The 12,320-nt window shown below is 43.1% G+C and overlaps 2 protein-coding genes across 2 annotated transcripts; both read right to left on the bottom strand.

Annotated features, from left to right (window-relative positions):
• Positions 1 to 2,733: 2,733 nt before the first annotated feature.
• Positions 2,734 to 3,639, bottom strand: LOC4329456 (TPD1 protein homolog 1). The gene is made up of 2 exons (XM_015769546.3): positions 3,415 to 3,639; positions 2,734 to 3,315 (listed from the first exon to the last, which is right to left on the bottom strand). Exons 1-2 carry the CDS (start codon positions 3,482 to 3,484, stop codon positions 2,987 to 2,989), a joined length of 399 nt encoding a protein of 132 aa, XP_015625032.1. The 5' UTR covers positions 3,485 to 3,639; the 3' UTR covers positions 2,734 to 2,986.
• Positions 3,640 to 6,577: 2,938 nt separating this feature from the next.
• On the bottom strand, positions 6,578 to 11,643 carry LOC136355042 (uncharacterized). The gene is made up of 8 exons (XM_066307145.1): positions 11,052 to 11,643; positions 8,894 to 10,733; positions 7,726 to 8,797; positions 7,448 to 7,621; positions 7,243 to 7,353; positions 7,087 to 7,159; positions 6,891 to 6,989; positions 6,578 to 6,811 (listed from the first exon to the last, which is right to left on the bottom strand). The coding sequence occupies exons 3-4, from the start codon at positions 8,784 to 8,786 to the stop codon at positions 7,516 to 7,518; spliced, it is 1,167 nt and encodes a 388-aa protein (XP_066163242.1). The 5' UTR covers positions 8,787 to 8,797; positions 8,894 to 10,733; positions 11,052 to 11,643; the 3' UTR covers positions 6,578 to 6,811; positions 6,891 to 6,989; positions 7,087 to 7,159; positions 7,243 to 7,353; positions 7,448 to 7,515.
• Positions 11,644 to 12,320: the final 677 nt, after the last annotated feature.

The following is a 12,320-nucleotide window of genomic DNA, read 5'->3' as shown; positions in this document are numbered from 1 at the left end:
ATAAGTAATGTATAAGTGGCATTTTAAAATTGTTATATCATATTTGTATTTAGGTGAAGGAGATATGTGGAGAGAGAAGAAAAGCAAATTATAGATCTGTAGTTAGGTACAACATGACATCCAAGAGATCGACACTATGTGTGTGTGAGAATTGAGATATGCCAGGTAGTAATTGACCATACTTTTTAATTCGCTATAATCATCATCTTTGCCATGCCCATGTTTTGGCGAATTTGCCTTCTCATACCCATTATTTCCTACTTATACCACGAAAGGTGCGGTGATTTCTGATGTATCTTTGTTATATTTTTCAGACCATCATATAGAAGACACGCACCATGCTTTGTGACATTTCTTATAATAATAGTCAAGTTGTTGAAGTAGAATAACGCCGCCACACATTAAGCATGTGATGTGCAACCCACGGTAGCACCCGGAAACACGCCGCCATAGGGAGTGGGTAGATGCCGCCTAACGAACACCCGGGAGGGACCCCATCAAGGTGAACGAGCGTCGGTTTATTCTAGACTCGGCAGGCTAGCTAGGTGTTGACGACCAAATTTGGTAAGATGTGAACCAGGTTCGACATTGGGATCGAAGCGGATTCGATAAAGAGATCGATTCGAAGAACAGAGCGTGAATCGGCTGCGAAGGCATCGGCTGGAGTCTACATCGGCTGAGATGGATCGGACAGAGGATAGCCGATACAGCCGATGGAGGTGATGCAGCTGATTCCGATGAAGACGGTTTCGAAGCTGTTTCCAGAATCGTTCAAAGTGCTTCATGAGGATTGCCATGATGGAGATAAAGCTCTCGGATAAGGCAATTGTATCTATTAGTTAGGATATTTCATGTAATTTCCTTAGAGATATGTTTGGACAAAAGTCTGCCGCAAAGGCTTATGGTATCTTAGAGTTTGTTAGAGATAAGTGTCGTGTCCGGCAAGGACATATTTTGTATCTCGGGTATAAATATGACCCGAACCCATGTAATCAATTAACAATCGTTCAATACAATCTCGGCGCATCGCCACCCTTTTTACTTTCGTTTATTTCGATGAGTTCTTGCTTTCGGGTTGAGCTGCATCGATTCGATCTTCAACTAGAGGTAAAACTTGTTATGGCGGCTTGCGTTATCGGGGTTAATGCTTCCATCTTTATGATACTTTAACCCTGTTCATGTAATCCGTCGAGTTATCATATACATGCTGCAATCTATACTAGTTGTGCTATATAACTTGTTATCGGCTAGTTCTTATTGTTAGGAAACAATTGGTAGAGTTATGTTTTGTTATTAATCTAGATTGTATCGTGTATCCACCATCTCTTGCAGATTTTGATCATCTTGCTTAGATCTCATATTTGTCTTTATGCTTAATGCTGCATCGGTTGAGTTCGATCTATTAAGTAGTTTTTATAATTATGATATCTGGCTTGTTTTATAATCATCAAGAGAGATAGTATTGAGGTTTCAGCCGATTTTACCTGATTTAGCTTTATGTCTTATATGCTTAATTGATATGCTAAATCTGCCCTTTATATTAAGATCTTGTTACAATAAAGTATATTAGGCTTCTGTGTGGTATATTCTATCTGTTTTAATATCTTAATATAGAGTGGTATCGGAGTATTTGCCAATACATGCTAAATCTATCTGATCGGCTATGCTATAAGCGTTTATAATCTTTATGTTAATATATATTTCGACCTAAATGATTTATACTGTCTCGGCATGGCGACCAATCTATCCCAATCACTTGATCTAAATATACATCGACATACTGATTATATAGCGTTAATATCTACAGCCGATCGAATAGATTTAGTCTTATCTTGCTTATTCATAGCTGCCGATCGATTCACATCGTCTTGAAGATAAATGATATGCCATCGGCGACTAGCCGATCGGCTATCGTTTATGGATTTAACCGCGGTTTTTTTTGTCTTTGTTTCTTGTTGTTTGCAGGTTCAAATCAACTGGCACGCTCATAAACCTAAAGGCAAGATTTTGGATCTGTACTGAAGTTAAGTAGATCTTCCTAGCCAGTGTGTGTTTTTCGCTTCAACACTAGGGCGTCCTCTAACACCGTAGAGATGAGAGACGACGAGCAATTGGTGGATTTGAGAACGATAAACTTGGGATAGGTAGCAAGAATGAGTGAGATGTAGAATATATAAGAAGGTTTGGATACTAAATTGATTTTGACGATTGATTGGTTGTTGTTTCAATCGGACTTAGACCCCTTATATTTATAGGAGGGTGGACTTACTTCTGAGGGTTTTTTTCATATCCAATTAGGTGTGGAAACCAGTTAGGACTCTAAAAATCTCAGGCCTAAGCAAGAAAAATCGAGCACCACAAATCAGACTTGGAGTCAGACTATGTCAGTTTGACTGGCCAAATGTCGTTGGTGGCTAGTCAGACCGGTCTCGCGTGGCAACTGGCAAGTCTGGGTTATTTCCAAATTGGACTGTAGTTTTCTTTTTCATTTGAGCATTTTCACGAATATAATCATCTCCAATTTGTGAAGCATATATACTGCAGGAACACATGTCAACAGCTTGGTGGCGACAATACTTGCCCAAACTTTGTACCCAACTAGTTGAAATCCTTAACCAATTTTTACCGTAGAAATTAACAAAGCTGGACGCCTAGGAGATTACAGGAGCAAGAAGAGCTCGTCCAATTCCAGTGTCCATCTCAAAAAGGAAAACTCCAATTTGTGCTACTAGCTAAGTGCAATTGATGGTCTGATTTTAACTTAGTTGATCACAAACAGTTCTGGAGGGTGCTCCACTGCTTCCCCCTTCTTTTTTCCAAAACCAAAAACAATATCAGAAGTTTGAAATTACCCAGCACTAACACGGTGCAGTACTGGGGTTTACATATGATACACTCTGCACTAGCTAATTCATTTTCGCTTCTGCCGTTTTGACGACGAGCTGATGATAGAGTGGGTGACAGTGCTTGCTAGGCTAGCTAAGCACTAGCAGTGGACCTGCGAGCTTACGAGGGGGAAGTCGAAGGGCGTCATCCAGGCGTAGGTGAAGCGCACGGGCGGCGCGCCGCGGCGGATGACGCGGCCACCGCGGAGCACGCAGCGCTCGTCATCGACGGGGCGGATGGCGCGCGGGTCCACCGACTCGACGCTGCTGAGCCCGTAGCATCGCAGCACCACCCTCGACTGCGCGCACCGGCACCGGTTCGCCACCTCCACCGCGTACTCCGGCTTCCCCTCCACCACCCGCCCCGTCGCCCTCTGCCTCACCACCAAATCCGCCGCCCTGCACGCCGCCGCCGCCGCCGCCCCTTCGCCTGCACGCCCACAATTCGTTTATATTAGCACTGCAATGACAATGCAGCAACTATCAAGTGCCAAGTAATGCTAGTACTATAATTAGCAATTTCAATCACCTTGGCTGGCGTCGCAGAGGAGGGCGAGGGAGACGAAGACGAAGGCCGCCGCCGCCGCCGCTCTCGCCATGGTCAGCCGAACTGCTGTGAGTGTGAGGTGATACGGTTTTGATTTCTCGCGAGAAGGCCTCAGCTTATTTGTACCCACTACCCGGATGCAGAGACATGGATGGATCGATCGATCGATTACGCTTGTTGGATAAGGGAGGCAGGGCACGGCAGGACAGCGAGAGGAAGGAATGGGTTGTCGTGCGTGGCGCATGCATGTCATGTGGCAGGGCCAGACGACGACGACGGTGAACGGTCAGATGTCCAGCGCGATCACGCATGTGATCGATCGTCTGCATGATTGACGATCGCGCGCGTCGCAGTCTCGCAAGAGGGCTGGCTCGGTTTCGCCTGTAGCAAACGGCTCATAGGTTACTGCCGTAGTAGTACTAGTATATACTCACTGGCACTCTTGCAGGTGTCAGCTAGCAACGGGCGGCGCGGTTTATTATGCTACTACTAGTAAGTGTAAAGCTCAAACTTGGTAGCTATAAACTTGAATTGAGACGATACATGTAAACGATAATTTTGCAACCTAGCTACAGTAGATAGGAAAACATGGTGTACGATTGGCTTGATTGCCAATGCATGAACACAGAATCACGATAATTTTTCTTCCTCTCTTTTGATCTTTCTGTTAATTTTTTTTTCTTTTTGAGATGGAGTGCCCTGGCCATCGTGAACCATGAATCCATGATCGCTGTCGGGAACTCGGGATGATCGGCGCCAAGTGATGATAGATTTGCTCTGTTTTTTCTTTTGCGACGAGTTTGAGTTCACGCGGCGTGCATGTGGGAACCAGGACGCATGTGCCTGAGTGCCTCCCAGGGGCGAAGCCAGGATAGGTTGTCACCGGGGTCACTATTAATTAACGATCCTAACAATTGGCTATAGCTTCTAATAATTTTAAGGTTATTGTTGTAGTAGTGGTTACCTTTTACATATCAGGGGGTGTTTAGATTAGGGGTGTAAAGTTTTGGCATGTCACATCGGATATTATATAGGGTATCACATGGGGTGATCGGGCACTAATAAAAAAAATTAATTACATAATCCGTCAGTAAACAACGAGACGAATTTATTAAGCCTAATTAATCTGTCATTAGAAAGTGTCTACCGTAGCACAACATTATCAAATCATGGAGCAATTAGGCTTAAAAGATTCGTCTCACAAATTAGTCGCAATATGTGCAATTAGTTAATTTTTAGCCTATATTTAATACTTCATGCAGGTGTTAAACGTTCGATGTGATATGGTGTAAATTTTTTGTGTAGGAACTAAACAGGGACTCAATTACAACCACATCGTTATTGTACTAGATTACTATATTTGGGAAAAGAATATAACAACCTCTTATATGGTGAAAATCACCTTTGTTATATTCCCCCGGCTCATGCCTCATGATCATGTAACTGAACTTGAAAAATCAAACGTTTATATTTCAAAACTCTAATTTCCTCAAATTCAGACTTAAGAGACTAGGTTCAACCAAATTGTGATGATAATCAAGAAATAATAATAGGATTAGTTGGCTACTGGAGCAATTAATCCTAAATAAGGGTCACTTTATGAGCGCCAGTCTAAAACGTATATATATATCTATGTAGACTGACATATAATCACAATTGCTAACTAATTTTCTATTTGCTAGCTGATAATAGTATCGTTTCTTGCCACCAGTTGAGCTTTAACGAAACAATCATCGGGGTCTAGTGTTTTCTTTGACCGGTCATAGCTGTAAAATAGAAAGGAGTATAAGGGACTCGGAAGAAATCATCGGGGTCAACTGACCCCAATAACTTGCTATAGCTTCGCCCCTGGTGCCTCCTTTCTCGTCTACAGGCCTGGTTTTTCTAGGACCTTTTTTCGCCATCAACATGTGCGTTTTTCTTGTCACTGTCCCCTTCTTTTGTTTTTTTTTTTGGCAGCACGGCTCCAGATTATGTGCACAGGGTGCTTATTCACACATCTCACTGGATGGGTTGCCCATTTGCCCGTCATCAGGAAATTTCCAGATCGGTTACATTGTATCGTTTCCTAACAAAGGTTGCATATTTGTTGCGACGTTTGGAAAGTCAAACAATTTGAAGCAAATCGACTCAGATCCTGTTTCATTCATGGGTAATTTGGAACCATACCATTATAATTTTGCAAAGTTTGAGTTATGCCATTAGTATCACAATGACAAATAGGACCCACATGAGTCAATGACATGTGGGTCAGCATAGCATATCTCAAATTTTACAAAATTATAATGACATGGTTCCAATTTTCCCTTGATGGGGTGGGACTAATCCATTAGTCACTCTATTTTAATCCCTAAGAATTCAAATATGGATAACTAAAAGAGACTAAAAGTGCATATTAGGACTAAAATCCATTAGTCTCTCTTAGAGCTACTTTTAGGGACTAAAGTGGCAATCTCTCTCTTCTCGCTCCCTCGGTCTACATGCCTTTAGTCCCTTTTAGTCCATTGATCCAAACAGTATGTGACAAAAGTTTTTAGTTCAGAAACTAATTTTAGTCTAGAGACTAAATGATCCCAACAGGGCCTTAGTCATAGGTGGTTCTTCGTTAGAAAAAGAAAAAAGTTAACGGCCCCATTGGTTCGCTTATTCGTGGAATAAGCCAAACAACATATTTGCAAGAGAAGAGTAATTTATGAATAAAACTTTTATATATGTGTTCTTAGCGATATAAAAGGAAAGGTTGAAAATTAAACTTTGATGAATAACCCCAAAATCACTTCCAATTTTAAGGTTGAAAATTCAAATTTTGGCTGATAAGCATAAGCATAAGCGAAAAGATGAGGCCGTAACATATTATCGCAGCTCAGCAACACACTTCATATGACTCATATTAATCATATAAGAAAAAAATAACTAATGTACTTCCACTGGTGGAGAAAGCGTTTGTAGTCCCGGTTCGTAACCCCCTTTTAGTCCTGGTTTCTAAACCGGAACTACCAATCCAGGACTAAAGATCGAGTTGATCTTTTTTTTTGCATGGCCCTGTTGCTGCATGGTTTATATATATATATATATATATATATATATATATATATATATATATATATATATATATATACATTAAAGAAAATGTGTACACATGCATATAGAAAAACAGACATGTATTAATTACAATCCATTATGATGTCCTAGCTAGCTACGATTTCGACGTAGTAGTAGTCGTTATCTCAGAAGCTAAGGACCTATGAATTGTATTTCCGTCGTAGTAGAATTCACCCTTGGGATCAAGGATTTGTTCGTTGATGAATCCCATGAGTTGTTCTTGAACCACCGCGATAAATTCCTTGTGTGTGATCAGGTTATCCCTCATGCGAATAAACTATATGAATGTATGAAATTAATTAGTAATTAAACAACAAATCGATACGTAATGAAATTTTGAATTTATTTGTACGTACATCGAGCTCTCTTGTGGTGATGATTTGGTCTGCAAGGCAGTGGCAATATTCGCACACGTAGTAGCCGCACAAGTTAGTTCCCTGCTTTTGCTTTGCGCACTATAAATAAATGACAAATGGCGAGAGATCTAATTAATATACACTTGTATGTATTTGAATTGGAGATTCAATATAAATGTAGAGCATGTGTACTCACAGGAAAATTGAACTTCCGCCTAAGTCTTTCTCTCCATTTGCCGCGGACCAAATGACGGAACCGATACCAAGCCCTACATGGAGTTTAAAGCTATGATTCGTAGTAGCAATTAACTATAACAAGATTCTTAATTAACATAGGAACTTATGACAGTACCTGTCTATAAGTTCGAAAACCTTGTCAAACGTAGACTCTTTTTTATCCATTGAGTCATATACGTTGACGGTGCAGGCCTCCAGGTCGAAGAGTAAAAGCACCCAGGGGAATCTGCAATGTGCGTGGGATGCATTACGTATGAAACACTTAGCATGTTCTTACGGGAATGAAATTTGGTATAGGAAGACAGTAAAATTAAACTAACTCTATGTTGTACGGCAACAGTATGAACGTCTTGTAATGCTACGCCATCAGGAGATGGACGAGATTGTCCTATGTGGCTTGCGGATACTGGTCAAGCATTGCGACGTTTACTTTCCGAGGGTCGATGAATCCAGTATCGAAAACCCTCCGCCGTCGGGCCCTTTGAATCTCCATTCTACAACGATAAAAGGAAGTATATATTATATATAGTCTACTTATACACAAGGACCTAATTAATTAAAGGAAACGTAATAAGAAATCTAACTGAACGATACTTACAAAATCCAGCAACTCATAATAGAGACGTCGAGGGCGTCCAGCTGGTATAGTTCGTAGATACCCTTGAAATTGATCCAGAGAATGTCATCTCCTTGCAAGAAGTCCGTGTCCCTGATCCTCGCTCCGATCATCTCTCTACCGGTGGTGCTCATCTCCATGTACAGTTGATGGAACTTGTATATTTGTGTGGGTAGGGACTGCAGCTGCTCAGGCTTGACAAGCGGTTTACCGAGTTCGTACATGTATTTCGCTTCCGCCTTTTCGATTGGTGCGCCTCGTAGCAATTGATCCACAGTTAGCCCGGTGTCATTAATAAATTCTTGTATTCCAAAATCTTCACCGGTCACCAACGGCTCGATCTCCTGGTTTGGTTGCTCTCCAAGCTGAGGGACTGGTTTGGACTTTCCAGAAGATGCTTTCTTGAGTGTTCGCTCATAGTCCGATAGCTTTATGGCCTCCTTGGCAGGTGCAGACATACCCCTAAAGAAGTTCTTGACACTCGGGTCTATAGAAATCTTCTTTTCTGGACTTCGAGGCTTCAATTGTCTCCTGACTTCTGATGACACATAAGCGTCAAGCTCCTCTTGCGTGCAATCGTACCCCGGGTCCTTATTCTTGGCGGTGTCAACTTTCGCCTTCTTCGTTGCCCTTGTGGGGGCAGGCGGTGGAGCTTGGGGGGCCCTTGACTTGGAAGGTGCTGGACGAGGAGCTTGAGGAGGAGTCGGTGCAGGAGCCTGAGGAGGAGTCATTGCAGGAGCCTGAGGTGGAGACGGTGCTGGAGCATGAGGAGGAGACGGTGCTGAAGCCTGAGGAGGAGATGGCGGAGCCGGAGGAGATGGTGCACGAGACGCCGCTTGTCGCCCAGGGATGATGATGTATTGCTTGCGCCATAGTATAATGGTGTGGCTTGTGTCTCGTAGATGCGTCTCACCGTCTCCTCCAGGGTAATCCAACTCGAGGTCCTCGTACGCGCCTTCGATCAACTCAACTTCGACCTTGGAGTATCCTGCTAGAATCGGCCTGCAGTGGTAAGTACCTGAAGGGTCCGTTGGGATGGCCATGCCCGACGCCACTTTCACGTGGTGAGAGGTTATTTATTAGTAATCAACATATATAAGCAGCAACTTGCGGAATGGACAAATCTAAAATCGATAAACTACGAGCTTACCTTTATTGATAAGTTCTTGAAGGGAATATGCAGCTCACATGGTGTCCGCTGAGTGATGTCATCAACGGGGCAGGTGGTTTCATCATGGGTTTGCATGGTGTCCATGCTCTGTGATACTACCTGCCCCGTTAAGGCGCAACTGCTACGATTTCCAGAAGGGCTCACAATTGCAGGAGGAATGGTCGGCTGGGGATCATGGGACCGATGTGCGGCCATGCGTTCATCAACCTTCCTTGCCACCTCCTCTTGCATGCTAAGCTCGTAGCTCAATACCTTGTACTCAAGATCTGCAATCTTCGCCTCGGTATCTCTCTTGCTCCTCATCCGACTCCTGTATGTGTGGATGTCCTCCTTGAACCCAATCTTCCAAGGAATCACCCCTGTCACGCCGGGAAATTCACTAGTAATTTCCGAACTAATTTGTGCATAAAATCCTCGTCCAGGAATCAGCCGAGGTACACAAACTGACAATTTAATATACAAATCCATCTTAATAATGACGTTACATACTTACAAAAGAAAAGAAAACAGCAGCGGAATTAACGGTCTAGCGATGGCTTCAGCTCCACTCCCACAGGCAGCTCAACTGGGGTATAAGCCAAACGTCTTCTCCTTCTGGATCCTTTATCTTCAACTGAGGTTTGATGATTATTGCAAGAATGAGCATATGACATACTCAACAAGCCACACAGCAAATATGCAAGTGCACAAGGATACCAAAGGATGGCATAATATAGGCTCATTTGCGAAAGCAGCATTTAGCAAAGAGTTAAGAGTAGTAAAACAGTAGAGTAATTAATTAAAAATTTTAATCAACACTGAACAGCACACCCATGCTGTACAGGCCCAACCATCCTGAACAACCATACCCGGCTGTACAGATCTAACTCCAAACCAGGAGCTAAGCAAATTATTATCAGGTATTAACATCCATAATTATTGTGAGAGGTGTGAGACTAATCACGAAAAACATTGCTCAACCCGCCCATAACCGCGGGCACGGCTATTCGAATAGTTTTACTCTGGCCAGAGGTGTACCACTGTACCCACAAGACACAGCTCCACATCATGTCACCATGTGCCTCAGTACCACCACGGTACCTCGGAAAGGAGCTGTGACAATACCCCTTGCATAACACAACTCACCACAGTGCACCGTTCCTGGATCATAATCACCCCCTTATAAACAAGGCATGGACTCCCCAGCGACCCCCGTGGACTTCTCGCCACTTCACAGTCTGGCGCACTATAATGAATCATGCTATACAAACGATAAAGCCGTTGCCCACGCTGGCTTGTGGTTGGCACGGTAAATGTCTCACAACAGTAGCTCGCGAACCGGTCCTTAATTGTCATGAGCACGACTCTCAAAACCATGTGCTCACAACCCACCATTATCAAGTTTTAGTTGGCAAGTAATTAATTAACCAATCACGATTAACCATCGTGAACTATCATTAAGCCATCCTTAAATAATAGTGAGTCATAAGTTATCCCAATAGTGTGCTAATGTTTCTAAGCATGGCTAAGCAATCATAACTAATATCTAGCTGAACCAATATATAAAGCCCAACTAGTCAAGTTATAATAACCCAAGGTATCAAGGAATAAAGTAATCAATGCAAATTGGCCATAACAAAGGAATAAGTTCACACCACCCGGTGACATTCGAAAATAAATGCACAGTTGAAATAAATAGAGAATTTAAATATAGGATCAACATGCTCAAAGGATTGTGTTTAGGATCTGTGTGACTTGCATTGCAATAATCGGTCTTCAATTAATCTTCTTGATCACTTCCGACGCACTCACGAACCTTCGCAACGACGGAAACGACAAGCTAACACGCAAAACGAAGAAAAAGACTAATAAAAACCAAATAAACAATACATATAAAGTAAACAAACATGTAGATCATGATTTTAGATGAATTTAGCAACTTGAACCACTCAAAACCGAGTTACGATGATTTAGTTATGAATTTCTGAAGATTTAATCTATTAGAAAAAACAGGAAAAAGAAAAACGATGATGACGTCATGATGACCTCATCAATGGCCGGGCCAAGATGGCGACCTCGCCGGAGATTGGATGGTCGGCTGCGACTTTGGAGGACATGAACACGTAGAGGACGACGAGACGAACCCAACGGTACTCACCCTCGTGCCAAACGACGACCGACGACGGCCGGCGACGAGGAGGCGACGGCGGCGGCTCGGGTTGCACGGGGCGGCGGAGCTCCGATGACCGGCGACGGAAAAGGAAGGGTGGCCGAGCTTCCCCTCACCACGGCGCACCCAACGGTGGTGACGGCGACCGGCGACGACGATGGAGACGGCGGCGCGGCGGCACCGGAGATGGCCGGCGGCGGCGGTTTGCTTGGCGGCGGTGGCGACGGAGCTACGGAGCACGGAAGAGGACGGGAGAGGGGGCAAACGAAAGAGGAGGACTAGGGGGTCCTATTTATAGCCTTGGATTGAAGAGATCGGACTCCTCCCGCAAGAAATCGATCCGGAAAAATCAAAAAACTCGGTTTTGGAGATAAACTCGAAAACGAGTTCGATTCGGATAAGATACTCAACGATTTGCTCCGATTTTTGGGGGTAAAGATAGAGGAGGATAAGAGGAATATTTCCCCTCAACTAAATTGGAAAAAGGAGCAACGGGGAGGCGAGATTTGGAAGGAGGAGGCGGCGGCTGCACAGGGCACAGCACGGGCGGCTCGGCTCTGTCCAGAGCTGGAAGATGAACAGTAGATCAGGGAGGGAAAATAGACTTTTCCGGCTAGGCTGAGAGGAGAGGAGGCGGCTCAGGTTGGGCCGGCGGAAGAGAGAGGAAGGAAAGGAAGGAATGGGCTGAAAATGGCCCAAGCTGAGGAGGAGGATTTTATTACTTTCCCAATTAAAATAATCACTTAAATGATCTTTGAATTATTAAAAATACTTCCAATGCTCAAATAATTTCAAGAAAAATCCTGAAAATACTTGGACACTCAAAGTACTTAAAAAATTACAATTAGACCATTTAATGATTAATTTAATATGTGGGTAATTACTGAAATGCTCTTTGTATGATTAAAATTAGGAATTGAGCTCCGAAAAATCCGAGAAAATTCCAGAGAGTATAATTAACCATGGAGAATTTAATAAAAATTAAATCCATCCATGCTTTATATTTAGGAAATTTTATTTCCCACATTTAACTTCACTTGTAAATTAAAGAACATTTAATATAAATTCTAATAATAATTTATTAAATAATTTATAAATCCTGAAACAAAAATCAGGATGTGACAACCCCTTTCCCTCGTGTTCGTCCTGGATGCTCTGGAGTCTGCAGGGCGAGTGACAGCTCGTCCTTCTCTCTGTCGGGTCGGAACGTGCCCTAAGAAGAGGCTTCCACTACGTCCGTTAGTCGATGCGCAGCCT

The sequence above is a fragment of the Oryza sativa genome, chromosome 2, assembly GCF_034140825.1.
Source record: "Oryza sativa Japonica Group chromosome 2, ASM3414082v1".
Taxonomy (NCBI): Eukaryota; Viridiplantae; Streptophyta; class Magnoliopsida; order Poales; family Poaceae; genus Oryza; species Oryza sativa.
This window is presented reverse-complemented; position numbering and strand designations above follow the sequence as displayed.

What these genes read in the sequence shown, in the direction of transcription:
- LOC4329456 (XM_015769546.3), bottom strand. Translation starts at nt 3,484, where the DNA reads ATGGCGAGAGCGGCGGCGGCGGCGGCCTTCGTCTTCGTCTCCCTCGCC. An exon ending in CCTCTGCGACGCCAGCCAAG is followed by an intron (nt 3,316 to 3,414) that starts GTGATTGAAATT and finishes GTGGGCGTGCAG; the next exon opens with GCGAAGGGGCGGCGGCGGCG.
- LOC136355042 (XM_066307145.1), bottom strand. Translation starts at nt 8,786, where the DNA reads ATGGCCATCCCAACGGACCCTTCAGGTACTTACCACTGCAGGCCGATT. An exon ending in ATTATGAGTTGCTGGATTTT is followed by an intron (nt 7,622 to 7,725) that starts GTAAGTATCGTT and finishes TTATCGTTGTAG; the next exon opens with AATGGAGATTCAAAGGGCCC.